This window comes from Dipodomys ordii, unplaced genomic scaffold (genome assembly GCF_000151885.1).
Source record: "Dipodomys ordii isolate 6190 unplaced genomic scaffold, Dord_2.0 Scaffold57, whole genome shotgun sequence".
Classification (NCBI taxonomy): domain Eukaryota; kingdom Metazoa; phylum Chordata; class Mammalia; order Rodentia; family Heteromyidae; genus Dipodomys; species Dipodomys ordii.
Genome location: NW_012267273.1, coordinates 1,312,963 through 1,336,563, shown reverse-complemented (window position 1 = coordinate 1,336,563; position 23,601 = coordinate 1,312,963). Strand labels below are relative to the sequence as shown.

The window sequence follows — 23,601 nt, the reverse complement described above, 5'->3', positions numbered from 1 at the left end:
AAGGTCCGCGCGGGACCGCGGCCACCGCGCGACCTCGCGGACACAGCCCCGTCACCCGGCGCGTCTGCCTGGCGAGAGACGGCTTTCCTCCGCCCTTTCTTCCTTTGTCCCCTCTCCCTCCTCCTCCGGGTCCCCTCTCCCTTCCCCGCGTCTTCCCCGACCCCGCCACTCCTTCGTTCCCCACCTGCCCAGCCTCCGGGTCGGCGGCGTCCGTCCCGCGCGCCCCGCGCGCCCCGCTCACTTCCCGAGTCCGCTGCGCGCCGGCCGCCGCCTGGTCATGTCAGGATGGAGATCCGGCAGCACGAGTGGCTCTCGGCCTCCCCCCACGAGGGCTTCGAGCAGATGAGGCTGAAAAGCCGCCCCAAGGAACCCTCGCCAAGCCTGACCCGAGTGGGCGCGAACTTCTACAGCAGCGTCAAGCAGCAAGACTACAGCGCCAGCGTCTGGCTCCGGAGGAAAGACAAGCTGGAACACGTAAGGAAGGGTGGCTCTCTCCGTCCCCCGGGGCTTCGGCTGCGCCCCTGCCGTGCGCACCCCTCCTGGGGGTCCTGGCCCAAGTGCGCTCCAGGCACCGAACCCGCCACAGGACAGGCAGATGGCCAGCCCCAGAGCCAGGGCAGGGGGTCGGGGGAGAGCTGGTCCGCTTCCTGGGGCTTCTCACCTGGCATTTTCTTGTGGCTACTCCCTCTGGCCCTGCACCCTCAGATCCACTACTTTCTCTGTAGGGGTTTGTGCGAGGTGAGCATAAAGCACAAGTTCCAGGAGCGTGGCTACTGGGCACCGAGTCGAGTTGCTGTGTTAGAGAGTTTTAGAGGACGAGTACTTGAGTTCTTAGGGGGGAGATTTCACTCCGTGCAGACACTACAAATGAATGCAGGTGTAAAGTTGTTCCTGTCGATTCGCACAGGACTCTTAAGAGTTTGCTGCAGTGTTTGCTGGAATAAGCAGTTGGCCACCCTCTGTCCCGGAGTCCTAGTAGAGAGAGAGATTTGCGCATTACAGAGAAAAGAAAAAGAAAAGTAGCTCTCCCTGTTCCCCAGAAACCCTCCACTCTGCCAGTGATGGTCCATAAACTAATACAGCATCTCCCCACCCCCACCACGCCCCGCACTCTAAGGGTGCAGGCAGGGTTCCTGAGAAGAGTTGGCTGTGGGGCTGAGCCTCTAGGGCTGGTCTTGCTGGAAGAAAAAGTCCTAAAAAGGGTATTTTGTAGGTTGGCAGTGCTACTACCTCTACACCACTAGCATCTTCTTAAACGAAATGTTAAAAATCGAAGGAGGAGATTTTAGAGCTCAGCTAGAGGTAAGGACTACTGTCCCCCCCCCCCGCCCCCAGAGAGCTGCAGAATCAAAATCGAGTTTGTTCATGGAATGTGGAATTCTCCTTGTATTTGGGTCATGCTACTTAAAATGAGCAAAAGATAAGACCCCAAACTCCTGGAACTCGCCCATCTCCAACCACTGCACAACCTGAGTCCCATCTCCTCCATTCCCCAAGTGCTTTTCCAGCGTTTTGTAGCATCACCAGGCCAAATGCATTTGGGTATTTCTCTGTTACTATCTTAAAAAAAAAAAGGCAGTCTGTTTCTTTCCTTTTTCTGGGGGCCTAATTAAGTCCTGAAATAACAATCTAAAGCTCTAAGGCTTTCCATTGAGAAACGTATCTCTATTGTGTGGAGGACCATTTATTAATGCCAAAATGAAGCCTCAGGATCTTTAAGACCACCGATAGTAACTAAAGGAGATTTCTAGGATGATTAAGTTTAAAGGCAGCAGCAGCAATTTAAAGATGCAGACTTCCAAATTAGTGAAGGAACTTATGTTTTACAGGGGACAAATGGCATCTTGGTGTAATATGGTTCTGAATGCTTTTGATCTTCGTACCAGCACAAAAAGCTCCAGCCTTAGAATGGTGATGGAAATGTCTCATTTCAGTGTCACCATGCATGCCTACTCTTCATGCATGTGTGTTCATTTGCAGTGCGTGCTTTTAGCTGATCTTTTTATTACTGAAAATCAATAGTGCAACTTCCTTTGTATGTCTTCTAGAGTCACAGATGCTGTGAGCATTAATGTTTAATGCTTTCCCACTGTTAAAATTTTCACTGAAAATATCGATTCTCCCATATGGACCCTGTAGTCTCACCTTTCTGCCTGAGGATGGGCTGTTCACCTCCTGGGGATTAGACACCAAGCAAAAGAAAATCGGGGTGTTTGAAATCATATGAAACATCCGTGCTTTCTTCTTTATCAGAGCTACAAAAGAATATTACATTTATTAAAAATAATCAGTTACCTCATTTGTTATTTAAATGAGGATTTCATTTTAAACTACATTTTGCTAGAGATGTGTATACTATTCTATTTTCCTCTCTACCCACTTTCAGTTAAGAGTGGAGTTTTGTTTCAAATAATTTTTTTTACAATCCTCTGCCCTTTGGAATTAGTGACATACATGTTAATGAGTTAATATGTATGGAAGTGCCATGAAAATTAAAAGTCAAAGATCTAAGTTTCTTTGGAATTCAAGCCCTTGGTATGTGTTTCATGTAGATTGGTGGCGATTTCATTTTTGAGTATTTGAGATATAAAAGCCTATAACCTGATAGATAGTTGCTATAAAAGGTGTAAAAATGTCATGTTAACTGGACAAGGAGCTCAACTTGTCTGATGCCTCTGAGTTCAGATGTGACAGGGATAAGATGCGGATGTCAGGAAGATTTGAGTGTGTTATATGCAGGTTCAAAAGTATTCTTCAGATTTGTCTAATTGAAAGGATGAAGAGCAATTTTATGCTGAAAAAGAAAAGAATTGCTAATGATGATGGAGTCATTATACCTGAAAACAGCCTACTCAGTTATTTTGCTGGTGCTTTAAAAGCCAATCTTAGTATTAAGGCAATAAATAAATTATGACTTCAAGTGACACTTATATTTAGTCACCACAGTAACGGGATTCCCTCAGATGAAATGTGGCAGTGTGGCTTCTATCCAAGCTTCAGAGGTACAGCTTAATCTGAGAATCAATAACATCGTGTAAAATAGCAGCTAAGGAATATATTTATACCCCTTTTACTAAATGAGAATAATTTATCTCTCAATTTTTGGCATAAAGGCTCTGAATGAATCCTTGGGCTGGAGCAGTGGATAGTGACACAAATTGGTTGAGGTCTATAATACTTTTGATCTTGAAACTGGATTTCTATCATTGGTTGGTTGATAAGATGAACATCTGTGAGTGTAGGCAATACTTCCATTTCTTTTCTGGGGTGTGTGGGTGGGTGGGGGTGTGTGCGCATGCGTTGGTCCTGAGGCTTGAACTCAGGGCCTGAGTGCTGTCCCTGAGCTGCTTTTGCTGAAGGTTAGCACTCTTAACATTTGAACCATAGCTCTACTTCTAGTTTTTTTGGCAGTTTATTGGAGGCAAGCATCTATGAACTCTCCTGCCTGGGCTGGCTTATAACTGTAATTCTCAAGGGATGTGAAGGGTAAACAAAGGAGGAGGCTGCAATGCTTGATAAGAAATGTACGCATTAACCTGCCCATGTAATTGTAACCCCTCTGTACAGTGTGTTCACAAAAAATAAATTAGAAAAATAAATAGCATATTAAATTAAAAAAATAACTGTGATTCTCAGATCTCAGCCTCCTATGGATTACAGGTATAAGCCACCAGAGTCTGGCGAATTTCTCCCATTTCTGAATGCACAATGAAGTTGCAGCCTACCACGCTTTCTTGACTTTGAAATCCGTGTAGGCATTTCAGGAAAAAGTAAAATTACTGGCTACACCCAGAATATTGTTTTATTGGCTACAAATAGTACTCTTCGTTCTGAGAACCTTTCGCTTCTGTTCTGTGTCCTAACTCTTACAGCTTTTGAGGACATTAGATTTAGGAAGAAACAAAAATCTCAATTTGTTTTTCAGATTGATGTGGAATGAAAAAGATTATAATGCAACTAAGAAACAGTGGCACCCTTTGGATTGTCTGTGCCGCCAGGGTTGGGTCACTGTCAGGACACTATTTAGTACTCTTGACTTTCCTAGATGACTGCATGATGTTAGGCTGATAACCTTCTGTGTTGTATTCTTTTCTTGAACTTTCAAGTCTTATTACATTTTACTTTTTAGAAAGGGTTTTGTTTTGTTTTGGAGAAAGTTGTCGGTGTTTACACAAGTTGTATCAAAGTTTCCTGATACTATGAGTGGAGATGCTTTGTTTTTTTCTTCTCTATATACTATTGGTTCATGCTTCAGTGTGCTTAAGGCAGGTCAGTGGCTCATGCCTGGAATCCTAGCTACTCAGAAGGCTGAGATCTAAGGATCATGGTTCAAAGACAGCCTAGGCAGGAAAGACTGTGAGACTCTTAATTCCAATTAACCATCAGAAAACAGGAAGTGGTTCTGTGGCTCAAAAATGGTTGAGCACTAGCCTTGAGCAGAAGATCTGAGGGACAGGGCCCTGGCCCTGAGTTCAAGCTTCCTGACTGACTAAATGAATAAACAAATAAATAATAAGGGCTCAGGCTGGGTGGCTCACTCGTATAATTTTGGCTACCTAGGAGGTTGAGATCTTAGGATTGCTGTGGAAAGCTGATCTTATCCAGAAAGTCTATGAGACCGTCATCTTCAATTAATCATCAAAAAGCCAGAATTGACACCGTGGCTTAACTGGTACAAGGTTAGCCTTGAGCAAAAAACCTAAGGGACAGTTCCCTTACCCTGAGCTTCACCCCAAGTACTGGCGCGCGCGCACACACACACACACACACACACACACACACACACACACACACACACACACCACAGTACATAAAGTAGGTGTCTCTGATTAGACAGTCCTGGGTTTAGACTGACTCCATTTCTAATTAAGTCTGCAACCATAGACAAAGCTCTTACAGTCTCCAAGATGAATGTTTACATTCATCCTTAAAGAAGTCTCCAGTTTGCTCTAAGGATTAAATGGGTTGATCTTACTCTACACTGCAAGAATAGTTCCCAAATGTCAGAGGCTCAGTACCATATAAATGTATTTTTCTCTTCTCCTTCTCATCTGGGAAGACTGGTAGGGTCTGTCAGTCTCATACCCACTAATGAAAACCCTGATTTTTTGCTCGATTGCCAAGATAGCTTAGGTAAGCCGGTATTTCCACCCAGAAGTCATGCTTATTGGACAAAGAAAATCTCATGTTCCAGGCTCACTTTACATGAGTGTGCTAAGCGGGTCCAAACAACAGGAAGAAGAGAGAGTATCCCTCTCTACCCCGTGTTAGGACTACAACAGTACATGAGGGATTTAGTACAGTGTTGGGCTTGTATAAGTCTTCAACATATGTGCCTAGTGCTGTAATGAATTCTCAAGCACTGTTTGGCTCTCTGTCTCAGTCCTCCCACTCCACTCAGAGAGCTCTCAGACGCTTGACTGACATCAGACAGCCTCCCTTACAGTCCTGAACCTGAACCATATGGCTTCTTTAACCAGCAAGACTGCCTCACTGGACCGGCCTGTTATGTTATCCTCTTGTTGAGTTTATAAAACATCCTCTAGGCACCTGACATTTCCTTCCAGTGTCCTTTTGCATACTCCTTGCCTAGGTTTTCCAAAGCTACCTCTTCTGGTTATCATGCTCCCTTCTGAACAGTTCTTTATCACTATCACTATCCCTCATTTCTTTTCTACATATTTTAATTACTGCAAGGGGGCTCAGGAAATCTATTTGGAATAGAATGATAAAGCCAAGGAAAGAAAGGTAAAGAGTAGAAGATGCCTTAATGTTCCCACTTGGTGCTAAGTGTCTTACACTTAAAGATAGTCTCATCCAAAGATAGTCTCATCTAAGTGAGAATTTGCATCAGTTTTAATAGAACTTATGTTACAGCAGATAGTAAATAAATGCCAAATGCACTCTTGTGTTCTTGAATAAATTATTCACCTGATAAGCAAAGAATAAATAGATCAGGAAAATTAATCACAGTGGTCTCAGCTTATGTTATATAATGGCCATTTATGTCCTACAGGGCAGATCCATAAAAGTATTATACCACACAGAGCAGATCAGAAACGCATGGGATGACCCAATTCAACCTAACGGAGTGAATCTTCAAAATGTTCGATTAAAAGTCAAACAGCTGGGCAAACAATTAAGCACAGTAACATTTACCAAGATTGGTCCCCGTGATTTTGAGTATTCAAAATAGACACACTAAACAGTCAGAATTCTATCTCTAGAACTTATCAGGCAAGAGATGAGTGCTTGTTTCTCACGAGGTTCTTCTAATAGAACTCAGGGTTGTGTCCACCTGTGGTACTTGTTCCTAGTACAGTTTTCATGTGTTTGGCCTACTACTAGATTTAATTTATGGTGGATAACATTACATTTTGCTTAGAAGAAGCTTTGTTTTCTTTTCACGCTGTTGAATGGGGCTTATTGACTTAGTTTAACATTATCATAGTCTCTGATGCATCACATTCAGTAATTTAAGAAGCTTAAGGTGACTGGACTTAAGATGTCTTCTCTACATATGGTAGTCAAATAACCCATTGCAGGCTAGTTTCTCTAGACTTCTGAATCATCTCAGTCTTAAATCTATGTAGCAGTAATTGACGTTTTTATTTCATCTCCAGAGATCAAGACGTGTGATAAAAAAATTGAGGTTCTGGGACAGGATAGTAACAATGGTATGTTCTCGCACTGAATTGGTGGGCAGATAGATGCTGTAGAGTTAAATGGGTGGACTTTGTTGCCAGTTCTAACCAATAGATGATGAGATGCCCAAGAAGTGGTATCTCAGTGTACTTTATTATTAAATAATATTCTAGTGCCACCATTGGAAGACGAATGTCTAACCAACACACATGGTTAAACTGAAGGTGTCTACACCATTCTCTGCTTTTATAGGCTATTTTAAGAGAGTGATGGGAAAGCAAACCAAAGGGCCACATTCTAAGAGGTAGATAACAAGAAAAAAAACAGCAATCAGTAAGATAAGTACCCTCAGACATTCCTTCCTGTCTTTTGACAGGATTATTGCAGGTCAAACCCTCAGCCTAAACAACCGGGGTTTTTTGCTGGCATCTTTCATTCTCTATGCACACCAGTAAAATTTCTTACATCCACACTTCCTGGCAAGAGCTTAACCTCACAAATGTGGCCGAAACTATTTATTGGGGACATGAAAGCTGCTGAGTTTCCAGAGGTCCATTGCTACAGAGATTATGTTATGAGAGAATTAGATGCAGCATACATGTAGAAATATTAGACTATGGTTGTTACATATAGGATTTTTTAATCCAAAAATATATTTTTTACTTAAAGCATGGAAAGGTAAACTGAGTTTCTAAAATTAAACATCTAAGCATTGAGAATATTTTTTAACATGGGGCCAACATTACCATTTTAGAAAGCTTACTGTTGCCTGGTCTGTGAAATAGGCCCAATTGAACTACTTGTGTGTTGGGGGAATGTATTTGATGAACACTGGGTTGTAAATATGTTTATATATCCTCTAAAATACATTATGGGACAGGTGAGCAGTGTTAATCTGGAGCGAGTTTTTATTCTGCTATTGTTGTTTCTACCAATAAGTTGTTAGATCTGACCCATCAGTGACATGAGCTCAGTTGAGAAGATGGCACTGACTGACATAAAACCCTGCAATTATAAAACTCATCAGTTAAGATATGTGTTGAGACTACTTTTTATATGAAAGACACCATAAGATTAAGAAAACTTTTCCTTCTTTCCTTCCTTCCTTCTTTCCTTCCTTCCTTCCTTCCTTCCTTCTTTCCTTCCTTCTTTCCTCCTTTCTTCCTTTCACATGCATTTACCTCCCTTAGACTGTATTCCAAACTTGAAGAATGGGAGTCTCTGCCCTTTCCTCAGGAAAGTTTTACAGATTCATTTAGTATATGATTATATTGCTGTACATAACAGAAAAAGGCCAAAGCAGTATGTGTACTACCTTCAAATACGTCACTATTTACATAAAGAAAGAATACAGATTAAAAATAATGAGCCAAGGCATTGTGGCAATTGCAGTCCTCATTTGGGAGGCTGAGCCTGCAGGAATAACAGGTTGAGGTAGTAAAATCCTGACTCAAAATAAATAAAAGTAATGAGCATGGTGATGTATATAGATAATACATCACAACAAAATTGAATTTATTCCAATAATGAAATGCTGATGTAAAATTTGAACACCAAGTAATGCCATTTATTACATTAAGAGTCAGGTTTTACTATCTATAGATAGGTGAAAAGGTTTGATTCTTTGATGAAAGCATGTGTCTGTCTATGAAAAATATCAACAAAAAGCAGCCTTTAAACCTGGTGCTGGTGGCTCACACCTATAATCCTAGCTACTTGGGAGGCTGAGATCTGAAGATCGTGGTTAAAGCCAGCTCGGGCAGGAAAGTCTGTGAGACTCTTATCTCCAATAAACCACTCAGAAAACCGAAAGTGGTGCTGTGGCTCAAGTGGTAGAACGCTAGCCTTGAGCTGAGGAGCTGAAGGACAATGCCCAGGCCCAGTGTTCAAGCCCCAGGACCAACCAAAAAAAAAAAAGAGCCTTTAGTAGTCTAGAAATGGATAATAGTGAAATATTGACAAATTATCTGCAGAGACTGCTCCTATTCATCACTGAATTAGAAGTCATAGGGAATGATAATAAGGAATAAAAGTGGTAAAAATATAAAAACTGATGAGGAAGTAATAATACCCTGGTTATTGGCCAAGTTATGTGATTGTGTACATTTAAAAATTCCAAGATAAACTACAGATATACCTGATGAATGAGTAATGTTCCAGGATTTGTCACTGCTATTGGATATAAGGTCCATATGGAAAACCAATTCTGAAGTAAAACTAAGACTGCTACCATTTTTATTAGCATTAAAAATGACATACTAGGAATACATCTAATAAAAACCATTAAGACATCTTTTTAAATTCTCCATACTGATCTATGTAGAGTAGATCAGTTCATTACCATCTTAATGTTTGTGTGTGGATACATACTAAAATATAATTCAAAATTTATATGGAAAGAAAAATCCCAAAATATGCAAAATGATCCAGAAGAATAAAGCTAGAACAGTGCTTCTGGATCTTAAGGCTTTCTCTAAACTGTAGTGGTTACAACAGTGAAGACTTGGTGCAAGGATAACAAATAGAACAAGCCAGAGAGCCGCTAAAAGGATCTATACATATATAGTTACATCGTTTATGATAAAGTGACACAGTGGGAATTGTCTTTTCAAGGAAAAAGTAAGTACTGGATCAGCTGGATGGATGGATGGGTGGATAGATAGATAGATAGATAGATAGATAGATAGATAGATAGATGGATGGATGGATGGATGGATGGATGGATGGATGGATGGATGGATGGATGGATGGATAGATAGATAGATAGATAGATAGATAGATAGATAGATAGATAGATAGATAGATAGATAGATAGATAAAATAGAAATATATTGATACACTCATATATTTGTAGCAAAGCTTTATTTTCATTTAACAGGATTAAAGGAGAGAGAAATAGAACAAAAAAAATAATTCCAATCCCCATGCAGAAAATTGGAATTAAAGACTCCCCAGTTGCGCATTTATATGACAAATATATCTTTGTTTTTCACACCACCCACAAAAGTCAGTTTAATGGGAATTTTAGACCTAAATTACAAAGTGAATAATGAGTCTTCTAGAAAATAATATAGACAAGAAAATCCTTACCGACTTGGATTAGAGACATTCTCAAGAAAGTTTTTTTATTTTATTAAGATTAATAAATTGGAATACAGTAAAAACTAAATACTTCGTTTCCAGAATGTCAATTACATTTAGAAGCTAAAAAGAAACTCACAAGAAGAAGGCTATATTTTCAATATACAGTTTGGAAAACATTTTTATCAATAATAACTCTTACAAATGTTGAAAATGAACCTTACAACTTCGGGGGCGGGAGGAATGGGGAAGGTGGGAAAGGGTATGGAGGGTATGGAGAAAAAACAGAGGGAGTAACAATGCTCGACAAGAAATGTTCTCATTACCTTACTGATACAACTGTAACCCCTATGTACAGCATCCTTACAATAAAATAAAATTTAAAAATAATAATAACTCCTATAAATCAATCAAAAACATATTTAGGCCAACAGAAGAGTAAGCAAGACACTTAACAGGAACCTTATAGAAGAGAAAATCCAAATGGCCTTTGTTTTCAGTCAGCAAGCAAATACAAGGTTCAAATCTTACATGATACTAATGTAATATATCAATGATAGGACTATAATTCATTGAATCACTTTAGAAAATTGTCCATAGTTTGTCTACTAAGGAGAGCATAAGTATGTTTTTTGACCCAGAAATTAAAATTTTCTCCTTCCAAATACTTACTGGACACTTAGTTTTTGTAATACCCAGTAGGATATATCACTAATATCCATATATAGCCATAGTTAGATGGACAGTATAAATTATTCATGTGAAGAGAGCTTACATATCCATTGCAATAATGTAGATGATTTTTTCAAATATAGTAATCAGTACAGGACAGAGATGAATCCATTTATGTGGAAAGGCAGATGAAAGGACTGGGATGTAGCATGTGAAAGGCTCTGGTTTGATCCTCAGCAACACACACACACACACACACACACACACACACACACAGCAAGCAAGTGGGGCTGTGCTTTGGAGATAACTACCATTGAAGGAAGTGCTTAAAGAGAGGCTTCTGCAGAAGTAGGTGCCATTTCCTTTGTTTTGGATAGTGGGTAAGAGTTTAACAGAGCTTTATGCTGAAGAATTGCCTGCATTAAACATATTTCAGGGATGGGTTATAAATATGGAACCAACCCAGATGACACTCAGTAGATGAATGGATCAAGAAAATGTGATATATACACAATGGAATTCTATGCCTCCATCAGAAAGAATGGCGTTGCCCCATTTGTTAGGGTATGGAAAAACTTGGAAAAAAATTATATTAAGTGAAGTAAGCCAGGCCCAGAGAAACATAGGTCCCATGGTTTCCCTTATTTGCAATAACTAGTATATGTCTGGAACAAGCAGAAAAGATCAGATAAGATGATGTTAAGTGAAATGAACTCCAAGATAGGGACACAAGTGTTTTTTTTTTAAAAATAAGGTACCATGTGATTATTTTTGTTGCTTTGTATGACCCTCCTTCATGGTATAACCCCTGTTTTCACTGTATCTGATGTTGGTATAATTTGGGGAGGGGAAGGGAAAAAAACAAATCGTTTAAATAGGGATACAGGTGGGCCCATTGCAACAATGAGATGTACAAGATGCTATATCCAAAAACAAACTTTACAATATGGGGGGGTATAGCTGAGGAGGTGGGGAGGGAAGGGATGGTAGGGGAAAAACAAAGGAGGAGGCAACAATGCTGGATAAGAAATGTACTCGTAACCTTGCTCATGTAACTGTAACCCCTCTGTACAGAATTTTCACAATAAAAAGTTAATTGGAAAAAATAAAAAATAAATAGAATGTGAATAGTCCCCCTTCCCTTGCTTACCTTTCTTGTCTGGTTACACCTCCTTAGACTCTATCACTCATCCTATTCTTACTACCCTGTTTGCTTGAGTCATCATGGCCTCTGTCACTGTTGTCTTCACATGAATGACTCCTTCTTGTCACCTCTCCTATATAGCTTTTTAAGTCCTTTCCTCCCTCCTCACTTCAGTGTCTGTTTACACACCCTGCTGTGTCATCCTAGTCATTGGAACTGAGTTTTTATCTGTATTCTCCCACAAGATCACTCACTCTGCAAGTTCTTACTGCATTCTCTGAGCTAGCCATTGCTTGGCCAATAATGACTTCCTTATCTGAGAGACCTTCACACACTCTTTGTCTATACAAGTTGGTTCAGAAAGAGTGCATCCTGCACAATGGTTTGCACTGGTCTCTGCATAGATTTGAATAAGAATCTTGACATAGAAAAACATGTGTAGAGCACCAGTTATCAAGTATGGCTAGCGGACAAAGTTTATGGGAGTGCTAAGAATAAATACACTCAACAGAGTATATTTGTGGATATGAAGACAGTAGTCTTTATTCTACAAGCAAAGGAGAAATACCTGACAAGTCCAAGTTTTCAGCAAATACAGTAGATAGTATTGAAGTCAAGAGTCAAGAGTAGGAGAGACTGATAGAAAATGTCTTTCAGTCGTCAATGACAAAGTAGTGATAAGAAGTGAAGCGCTGATGTGAGACAAACTTGAAAGAGGAGTTCCCAGGTCTTGGTGCTGGAGTGGATATGGTGAGTCTGAGGAAGCTCATCCATCCAGCAAGCATTTAATGAGTGATAGGGATGTGCCAGAAATTGCAATTGGCCTGGTGGATAGAGGAATAAACAGAAAAAAATCCAAAAGCTCCTTGAGAATTGGAAATCTGCCCTGCTCATCTTTGTATCTTGGACTCAGGCCACTGTTATTCTCTTGATTCATATGATCAATATTATTATGAGCATAATTAACATTAATTTCCCTATACCTACTTTCCCTAAGGAATTGTGCTTCAAGCTTTGGAACATTCAAATATGTATACATGATTGGGCATTTGACCTTATATTATTTCTGTTGTATTTATTTTTCAGGACTAAAACAAATACTATATTATCTCTAAATATAAAGTCTGGCTGAGTTTTATTGTGTAGGCCAAAACATGATTACAGGCATGCAATATATAGCACTTAACATATTGTTTAATTGCCTGATAGTCTGTTTAAGATATTAGTGGCAAGTTTGAAGTCAATGATGTCTTATTCATAAGAATGCATTGTTAATGCCCAGCACAATGTTTGGTAGATAACCAATATTGATTAACTGAACTATTGTAGAAAGAATGAAAGAATGACATGTGCATAACGAGGCAGAACATACACATGATTGAAAAAATATGGCAGGTGGGGGGTTTTTTATGCTTACTAATTAAATGCTACAGATATTTAATACAAGAATTCAGTGGAAAGAAACATTAGAAGTGCCATGAGAAAACTTGAAAGGTATTCACAGCACTACAATGAAGTGTCGGGTAAAAAGAAAATAGACAAAACCTGTATCTAAGCCATCAGCTACAGCTTAGACTGTATTGATTTCCTTTAAAATGCTCAGGAAAAGAAGGTTTGGATCTACATAAGAAATATACCTAATTTTTTTGGCTTGTCCTAGACATATACTAGTTATTGCAAATAAGGGAAACCATGGGACCTATGTTTCTTTAGACCTGGCTTACTTCACTTAATATAATTTTTTCCAAGTCTTTCCATTTCCTAACAAATGGGGCAATGTCATTCTTTCTGATGGAGGCATAGAATTCCATTGTGTATATATACATATATATATATATATATATATATATATATATATATATATATATATATATATCACATTTTCTTGATCCATTCATCTACTGAGGGGCATCTGGGTTGGTTCCATACCTTAGCTATGGTAAATAATGCTGCAATAAACATAGTTGTGCTGGTAGCTTTAGTATAGCCTTGTTCTAGGACAAGCAGTAAAGGTCAAAAGCTATATACATATGACCATATAAGATGATGTTAAGCAAAATGAACCCCAAGATAGGGACACAAGTGTTTCTTTTTTCTTCCTTGCTATTGTTTTGAAAGTATTTATAATGTACTATGTGATTTTTTTTGTTTCTTTGGTATATTCTTCCCCCATGGTATAATCCTTGTTTTCACTGTATTTGATTCCGGTGCCCTGCATCTTGTGTATAGATTTTTCTAATTTGGGGATGGGAAGGGAAACAACAAAATGCTTAAATAAGGATACAGGTTGGCCCATTGTAACAATGTGTTGTATATAAAACATTATGTTAAAAACGAACTTTGCAACTTGGTGGTGGGGGAAAGGGGCTGCTGGAGTTGGGGAGGTGGGGAGGGAAGGGATGGCAGGGGAAAAACAAAGGAGGAGGTAACAATGCTGGATAGGAAATGTACTCATTACCTTACTCAGGTAACTGTAACTCCTCTGTACAATATTTTTACAATAAAAACATATAAAATATCTAATTTTGTTTGCAGCAGGACTTCTTATTGGTTGTTTGTTACAGATCTGTTAAGTTGGTGAGGAGACATTGATTTTTAAATTTTCCCTTGAATACTATGGTCTAACTTGATTTGCCCAAATCTAATGGCTCATTATTTACCTTCTATGCTACTCTGGATGGGTGCAATTGATCTGAGATTGAAAGACACTCTGCAGTGTCTTTCATGTAAGAACATTCCAATTGTTCTTAAATTCTTGCCAGTTTTTGTTTTTCCTTAAAAATCTCATGTTTCCTGACTCTTCTCTTCTTGAACTTCTTTTGTTATTCCCTAAAATCTTACCTTAGTCTATGACATGTGCATATACAACTTCAAATCTATCCTGTAAGATTCCTAATACTTCTTTTTGCTTATTTTTTTAATTGTGAAAATACCGTATGAAGGGTTTACAATTACATGGGCAAGATAATGAGTACATTTCTTTGTTTGTTTTTTTTTCGGGAGGGGGTGTGTTCTGGTCGTGGGACCTGAACTCTGGGCCTGGGCGCTGTCCCTCAGCTCTTCAGCTCAAGGCGAGCGCTCTACCACTTGAGCCACAGCACCACTTGTGGCTTTTTTTTCTGCTTATGTGGTGCTGAGTAATCGAACCCAGGGCCTCAAACATGCAAAGCAAGCACTCTACCACTGAGCCACCTTCCCTGCCCCATGAGTATATTTCTTATCAAACATTGTTGCCTCCTCCTTTGTTTCCCATACCCCCCGCCCCCAGCCAAAGTTGTAAAGTTCTATTTTCAACATAAGGACTTGTACATCTCATTGTTGCAACGGGTCCACCTGTATCCCTATTTCAACGATTTGTTTTTTTATTTGCCGTTTTTCTTTTAAGTTTTCAGAGTAACTTTAGAACTACAAAAGAACTTCATATAGTGCATATAGAAAAAACGAGTTGTTTTTTCTAATGCCAATGCTACAACTCTAGACCATTCAAACTTCACAAGTCTTCTAATATCATTTCCTTTCTTTTCCTTGTCCCAGAATCCTATCCAAAGAATCATATTGCCTGTAGTTGCCATGTGATTTAGTCACTTCTATGCTGTGAATTTCCCAGGCTTTCCTTGATTTTCTTGACCTTGGCAGTTTCAAAGCATTAAAATGACAAGGCACTTGGAAGAGTGTTCTGCATTTTGGCTTTTCTTTTCATGATTAGACTGTTATTTGTACCCTCAAGCGTCATCCTGTGTACATCAAATTGTCCATTCTGGGGACATGACACAATTGGTGACCTTGATCTTGTTCAACTAGTTTTACTGTTGTGTCAGGTGTCTCATTGTTGGAAGTTAATTCTCAAATCCCACCTTCAACAACTCCTGTACTGGAGATGAACTGATAAGTCTCTATTTGTCATGCTTCTAGGTAGATTTATCCTTTCTCTAATAGTTACTCACTCAAGCATTTTATGTTAATGAAATGCTTTAATTACTGTATACTGTGGATCTGATCAGGTATCTTGTCTTCTGCTTTGGCCGTATGGATCTTTTCAAGTTGCCCACTGTGGCACTTGGGCTCACGGGCATTTTCAGAACGCTCCCTTACTGTCTGTTACTAAGAATTCAAGCTCATCTTTCATCTTTTCTGCCCTTTCTAATATGTTCTTCATTCTTTTAAAATAACTATTATTAGTTCCAACTAAGCCCACTGTTGTTAGCCTTCAATAGGATAAAATCTTAGTCCTTTAATAAATGCAGTTAAAATTCAATATACCTATCTTGATAAAGATGAAATATCTTTACTTGGACTTGCTTTAAAACTCCTGATATATTCTTAATTATAAAACCCTGATCTGTTAAGTCCCAAATTATAGAAATAAGTTTTCTATTAAGTAAAAAATTAGGGATTCTGGGTGTCACAATGACTGTCATATCTGAATGCAATGTAGGTATGTGTATGTGCGTGTATGCATGCATGCGTGTGCGTGTGTGTGTGTGTGTGTGTGTGTGTGTGTGTGCGCGCATACAGGTGCCTCTTTGTGCAAGCAATAACATTGTTTTATTTTACTTCCCAGCATCAGTGATCTGTTATCAGAAGATCAAGTTCTATACTGAGATATTACTAGCTCCACTAACATCCTCCAATTCCTATTGTGGCATTTTCTTCCAAGCTTTTGTTTCATACTGGGACTGTTTTGTTCATGTATGGAAACAGGGGTTCCAATGATCAACCTTCATGGTTTTGTTCTTTCTGAGGCAAGGTCATGCCATCTGAACTTTGAAATCCTTTCAGAAACTTAATTTGGAATCTTCTCAACAGCAGCTCATTCATCCTAAGACAGTATCTCCAAATGTCTAAATGCAACCATGTAACATTGGGTGACAGGAGAGGAGTCTGTGGTCACATAGGCTTTGGAACTGCTTTGAAGGTGTCACACTGCTTGTCAGGCACTGATTTTCAGAGGGATAGAAAAGTGAAAAACAATGTTCCCTTGTGTCTGGAGTCCCTACTTCTTTTCAAGGCACTTTGTTTTCTATTCTGTTCAGCTGAACAGTGCATTGCTGTCCTGTAGGCTGCCAAGCAGCCTTGCTTCTCCTTTCCTCCTGACTACAGTTACAGGGTGCTCATTTATAAGGATAGCCTATATGGAAACCAAAAAAGTGAAAACCATTTTCATTATAGTCTGGCTTTTTCTACTTTAGGAAATGTTAAAACAATTATGTAAAGACAAGATGATTCTTAGGGCTTTGCTGAAAGCAGCTGGGGACAAGGGGCTATAGTTCTCTATTATGTTGAAAAAAAAAAAGAAAGTCCAGCATGGTGTAAGGAGAAAGAAGAAATGAAAATGGCTGGTGCTGGTGGCTCACACCTGTAATCCCAGCTTGTCAGGAGGCTGTGATCTGAGAATCACATTTGAAGCCAGCTAGGCAGGGAACTTTGTGAGACTCTTATCTTTAATAAACCAGTGAAAAGCTGGAAGTGAGGTTGTGGCTTAAGGGGTAGAATACTAGACTTGAATGAAAAGGCTGAGAGAGAGCACGCAAGTCCTAAGTTCAAGCATTAGTTCTGGCACCAAAGAGGTGAGGGAGGAGGAGAAAGGAAGGAAGGAAAAAAAGAGAAAAAGAAAGAAAAACAGAAGAAGAAAAAAAGGAAAGAGAAAGCAAGCAAGCAGGCAGGCAGATGCTTAGTGGCCCTGTGGGGCAAAACAGTACACTGCCTGATGATTGGTATTTGTATCGAAAGAACACTGTAATGAGGGATGCACAGGAGAAATTCAAGAAGCAGGCATTTTCATTCTCCAGATACATGACTTTACTTGATTTTGTATTAGGTTTAGAATAACTGGTGGAGAGAGGATGGCAGAGATACATCTTGGAGGACAGAACATGGTGAAAACTCACTGATGTAGTCAAGAGTGTGTCTGGGCTTCTGATTGAGAGCTTGTGTGTGTGTGTGTGTGTGTGTGTGTGTGTGTGTGTGTGTGTTCATATACATGCACACCTCAACCCTGAATCTTAAACTCAGGGTCCAGGCACTGTTCTTGAGCTTTTTCGCTCAAGTCTATAGTGCTCTACCACTTGAGCCACTGTTCTACTTCCCATTTCTTTTAATCTTTCTTTCTTTCTTTCTTTCTTTCTTTCTTTCTTTCTTTCTTTCTTTCTTTCTTTCTTTCTTTCTGGCTGTCTGTCTGTCTGTCTTTCTTTCCTTCCTTCCTTCCTTCCCTCTTTCTTTCTTTCTTTTAATAAACTTGGTCATTTTCATCAGTTCACATAATAAAACTTTTGAGATTAGATGTACATTTCAAGTTTAAAATCTAGTTATTGATAGAAAGCAATTGGGATAGATTTGGTCAGCATTGGAAAACATGGATTAAACACAACGTCATTGACAAATTTAGAAAGGAATTTAATGTCTTTCATGTCTAAAGAATAGTAATTTCAATAACCATTCAAGAAAACTCCTAGTAGATACAGGTGGATCCATTGCAACAATGAGATGTACGAACTTTACAACTTTGGTGGCGGGGTGGGGTGGGGGTGGAGGTGGGAGGGCAGGGATGGGAAGGGGAAACAAAGGAGGAGGTAACAATGCTTGATAAGAAATGTACTCATTACCTTGCTCATGCAATTGTAACCCCTCTGTACGGCATTTTCACAATAAAAATAACTTATTAATTAAAAAAAAACTCCCACTAAATTCAGCAGGCCAGTTCCAGTACTTTGTTCTGAATCTCTTATCTGTCTTGTTTCATATTGAAACTCCACAAGATAAATAGGTTTTAGGATAAATTTATTAAGATGTTATTTGTGCTAGTAATCCAGAAAGGTGTTTCCTCTGTAATATGAGTGGGGTAGACTTCTTGTTACTTCTGTGTCATTTTCCCAATGGACTTTTTAAAGAAGAAAATTATCTAATCCTGTGGTTTCAAGGGTAGCTGTTCAGTTTGATAGAACATTAGGTATGTAGATTTATTCTTATGACTCATTTTCAGAGTTTAAGATAGTCATCAACAAGGTGCATACATTCCATGGAAAATGGGGCATTTTATTCCCTGTCATTATCACTGTAGGAGAGGATTGTGACACTAATGAAGAAATTATTCCTTGTTGTAGCCAGCATCTTCCAAAAACAGACTTAGGGTTCAGCAAAGTCTCATTGAAATGTAGAGGCTGAGTACCACTAGCTTTAGTCATTACTGCAAGACACCCATGATTCAGATTCATGTCTCAAAGCTTTATAAATTATTACATTCCAATGAATTTCAGGCTTGCCTATGAAAAATTTAGGCCAAATATAGTAAGTCTCCAAATATCAAAAGTCTGTTGTTCTTACAACTATGTATTTATTGGCTGTTTATTTAATTATAGACAGATGCATTAAGCAGGCTAGGCTGATCTAAAACAGGTGAACCCCTTGCCTTACCTCCCAACTGTTTGGATTGTAGGCATGTACTACCATGCTGGAGGTTATACATTTTAAAAGCAGAAACAAAATTAGTCAAGTGTTAGAAATTCTTTAGGTCCCTGATCACTACAAATCTTAAGTATTAGTTTTGCTAAAATCATTAAGTAACTCTGGTGACTGGGGAGAGATAATGAACCCCAGAGAGAGAGTCTGTAAAAAGTACTGCTGCCTGCAGCCCTCAAAGCCGCTCTTTGCCCGCCTGGCCTGGCGTGGCTGCCGGCTCAGGAGTTGGCAATGCTGTGATCAGTTCCACTCCTGCCAGGCATTTCAGCTACTCTTTTATGTAAGCCCTGGGGCTTGAACTCTGGGCCTAGGTGCTGTCCCTGAGCTTCTTTTGGTCAAGGTGAGCACTCTACCGTTTGAGTCACAACACCACTTCCAACTTTTTGTGAGTTATTTATTGGAAATAAAGGTCTTATAGAGTTACCCAGGTTGGCTTTGAACCATGATCCTTAGATCTCAGCCTCCTAAGTAACTAGGATTACAGGTGTGAGCCACTGGTGCCCAGGGCTTCAGTTTGCCTACTTTCAAAGACATTTGGCAGACGCTGAAGCTGAGGCTAGACTGGTACTCTTGTGCCCCCACACCTGCCCTAGTGCTGAGTTCCACACTAGCACCTTCCAGTAATGTTGCCTTATGTTTCTGGGTCTAAGATTTTCTGTGAAAACCAATGGTGTTATTTCCAAGCTTCTTTGGACATGTAATTTCATATAGGCAAATTTTGTGAGACAAGAAATACATCTTTTCTTTCTTGAAAGTACTCCTTTTTTCCAGTGCCCTGGGAATATTCTGACTTTTAATTTTCCATTTAGGAAATAGTTCTTCCTTCCTGGGAAGCTCTTATTCCTCAAGCTTTGCTGCAGCCCTTCCCTAGGATTTATCATTCGAAAGTCCACTTGGACTCCATCTTCAAGCCCCTCTGCTTCTCTCTGGGAAAATCATACTTTGCCTTGACCTGTCTTTATGGGCATCAAGGTGCCTGCCACATGGTAACAGTTAGGCAAATGATTCTAACAGAACTTTCCTACTTTGCATGATTGCTAATAATACTTCTCATACGATCTCGGGAAAAACTGGGAGCTTTTAGTTGTCTCTAGCAAGTGCAATGTTTTCTGGATTTTTTGAAAGATTCTTTACTACTTCTCATTTTCAACTCCTGCTGTTGTTTGTGCTGCTTTTATGACACCATCATTCTGCCTAGTGTTGCTGGTGGCAGAGGGTGAGGGAGGTAATGATTTTCCTTCAGGCTAGTTGCTGTATGGATGTGATGTGAGGATGCTTTTGGAAACAGCTTCAGAGACCATGTCTTCTTTTTTCTGGTCCACTGCATGGAACTTTAAACTTCAGTGAGATATCATCAGAGAATCTCACTGTGATGACTGTGGAATACAATAAAATCTTAAACACATGAAGAAAACATGCCCATCACATGCTCTTGCTTAGAAAAACATGTTTGTTTTCTTTATCTTTGCGTATGTATGTGTGTTGATCCTGGGACTTGAATTCAGTGCCACTCTCTCTTGCTTGGCTTTTTCACTCAAAGCTGACAATCTACCATTTAAGCCATACTTCCAATTCCAGCTTTTTTGCTGATTAACTAGAGATAATAGTCTTAGATTTGCCTACCTAGACTGGCTGTGAACTGTAATCCTCAGATCTCAGCTTCTTGATTATCTAGGATTATAAGTATGAGTCACCAGAGCCTGGATGCCCTTTTTAAAAAAATATTAACCCGTGTATGAGTTTATAGATGCACATCATAGCCATTATGAATGATGCTGTGGTAAATATGAGAAAAGACCTCCTAAATATATGCAATTAGAATTTTCTATATTCATGTAAAAAAGAAAAATCTGAGCACCAGTGGCTCATGTCTGCTCAAGCAGGAAAATCTACAAGATTCTTATCTCCAATCAACCATCAAAAGAAACCACTTAAAAATAATAATAAGGCTAGAAGAGAAGCCTTAGCTGCACATACCTAGTACAGAATTAGCCTTGAGTGAAATGCTAAGGGAGAGTATGCTGGCCATGAGTTCAAGTCCCAAAAACCAGAGTGAACGTGTGCAGGTGTGCACAAACCACACACAAACACACACACACACACACACACACACACACACCATGATATACTGTACTGCTGTATCCCAAAGTAGTAGGGTCAAGTGTCATGGATTGATAATATGAGCTAAGATAAAACTTTTTCCTTATTAACTTGCTTTTCTCAGGGTTTTTTGTCACAATGACAGAAAGCTGGCTAACATAAACAGAAGGAAGTATTAATTCACTTGATAGTCTTTTGCTTTGTTTTGTTTTGTTTGTATTAGGGAAAGCAACTTCAAAATACCACTGTTAATTTTCTAATACACACTCTCTCCATAGACATTTATATAGAGAGAGTGCATATATATACATATTATGCATATATATATATATAGAGAGAGAGATTTAAAACCATTATGGACATATTGTTTTCAGGAAAAAAACTTAAAGATCACAATATTTCAAATACTAGGGTTTTGTTATTGTTAAAAAGTCTATAACTGAGCCAGATGTGCCAATGCTTCCTCCAATAAAATAGATAATATAGCACCAGCTTTGAGCAAAACGGCTAAGCAAGAACATGAGTTCATGAGGCAGAAACAACCAAAAAGGTCTATGTCTGGTGTGTTTGCACATACCTATAATCCTAGATCTCAGAAGGCTGAGGTCAGAGTGTGAAGCTATCCTAGACAACATAGTGAACCAAACACTTTTTTGAAGGAAGAAAGAAAGGTCTGTGGAGATGATTATACTTCACCTAGAAGGAAACAACTTTTCTCTAAATATTCACGTACATGTGTTTTTAGAGTTAATAAGGTAGAGAGAAAAAATGTACGAAAAAAGTAAATTTAAGCTACACATTTGTTTGGGGGAGATGTTTGAATTTATTTTTGGAAGTCACAGTATAAGAAATCATGGTTGCAGGCAGTAATTGCAAAATAACAGTCTAGTGATCATTGCACTGTGATTAAAGAGTCAATTTCTTCAGTTTGAAAATAAATTGAGGAGGCTTTTTTTTGGCTTTATTCTTGGTTGATGACTTCAAGGTGGGCCCTGCAGACTACAGGATCTCACAGACTGGTAGCCCAGCAGTGAGAATTTCACCATTAACACCTGAATTGTTCCATATTTTAATTCTAAATGCCCAAGAATATGTCAGCTGAAGGCAAATGAACTAGCTTCTCTGAGAAATGTCTAAGGACTAGACTGTCGAAAACAACATGTTTTAAGAGACTTTTAGACAGGAAGTTGTTTTAGTTTAGCTTTTTCTTAAAGCCAGTTGGACCTTCCTTTCTTGTATTCCTGGATAACATTTAACTTCTGATCACTTCTTTTTATTTTTTATTGTGAAAATACTGTACAGGGGGGTTACAATTACATGGGCAAGATAATGAGTACATTTCTTATCAAGCATTGTAGCCTCCTCCTTTGTTTCCCCTTCCCATCCCTTCCCATCCTCCCCCCCACGCCCCTCACTCAATCCTCCCCACCCCATGCCACCAAAGTTGTAAAGTTCGTTTTTGACATAATGACTTGTACATCTCATTGTTGCAATGGGTCCACCTGTATCCCTATTTAAATGATCACTTTTTTTTCCTAGTCCTGGAGCTTGAACTCTGGGCCTGGGTACCATCCTAAGCTTTTTTTGTTCAAGGCAAGTGCTCTACCACTTGAGCCACAGCACCACTTCAGCTTTGTTGAGTAGTTTATTGAAGATAGGGACTTTTCTGCCTGGGTAGATTTGAACTACGATCCTCAAATCTCAGCCTCCTGAGTAGCTAGGATTACAGGCATAAACCACCAGTGCTCACCCACTTCTTATATTCCCAGGAACCTACATAAATATTATTTCCTGTAGTCCTTTCAGATGAGAGAAGAAATTACAAATGCCATCCTTTCTTTCTGCATCTCTATATCTCTCTCTCTTAGGTGACAGAAGAAGGCCACCAGCAGTTTCAGGCACCATAGCCTCATTTTAGAAAAAAATGAAGGACTAGAAAAAAATGAAGAACTAGGAAACAGCACCTGACCTTATGACAATTTATAGGAACAGCAAAATGTCTCTCAAATGTACTTTCCCATTAAATTTACCCTCAGGTATCATTGGCCAGAGTTCCACAGAGTTGTTCCTAAACCAGTTACTGGTAAGGAAGACAGGAGACTTTCCATCCTCAGACAGGGGCAATGGTAACATCTATGAAACAGACTATTTATAACTCATCAAAGCTGGGAGCCTCATCTCAAAAAGATGGTAGTGGGAAATGGAGTAGAGTGGTAGTGGGTAGATAAGTATCTCTTCCATCTTAAATTTATTTTCAGAAGTCAGGGGATGCACTCATATGCACATATGCTTGTTAGGTATTATAAATAATCTAGAGGTAATTTAGAGTGCATGGTGGGAAGATATGAGTTTATATGCAAATATTATGCCATGTTAAATAGAGCTTGAGCATCTGCAGGTTTGGATATTGGAGGGAATCAGTAATGAAATTGTAGATTTTGACTGTACTTAATGTTTTTTTAAAAAGTGAGCTGGTTTAAGGAGCATTCAATACTACTACGGTG

At 39.2% G+C, this 23,601-nt stretch overlaps 1 protein-coding gene across 2 annotated transcripts in view; it reads left to right on the top strand.

Annotated features, from left to right (window-relative positions):
- The first annotated feature begins 214 nt into the window (after positions 1-214).
- The window catches only part of Pld5 (phospholipase D family, member 5), a 358,742-nt gene continuing 335,355 nt past the window's right edge, over positions 215-23,601 (top strand). Inside the window, exon 1 of one of the 2 annotated variants that reach the window (XM_013021775.1) lies at positions 215-474. Coding sequence is in view for 1 of the 2 variants with exons in the window: in XM_013021774.1 (XP_012877228.1) it covers positions 286-474 (189 nt within the window). In the remaining variant the exon portion in view is untranslated. The remainder of the gene's footprint in view (positions 475-23,601) is intronic. The other variant, XM_013021774.1, reaches the window with a different exon arrangement.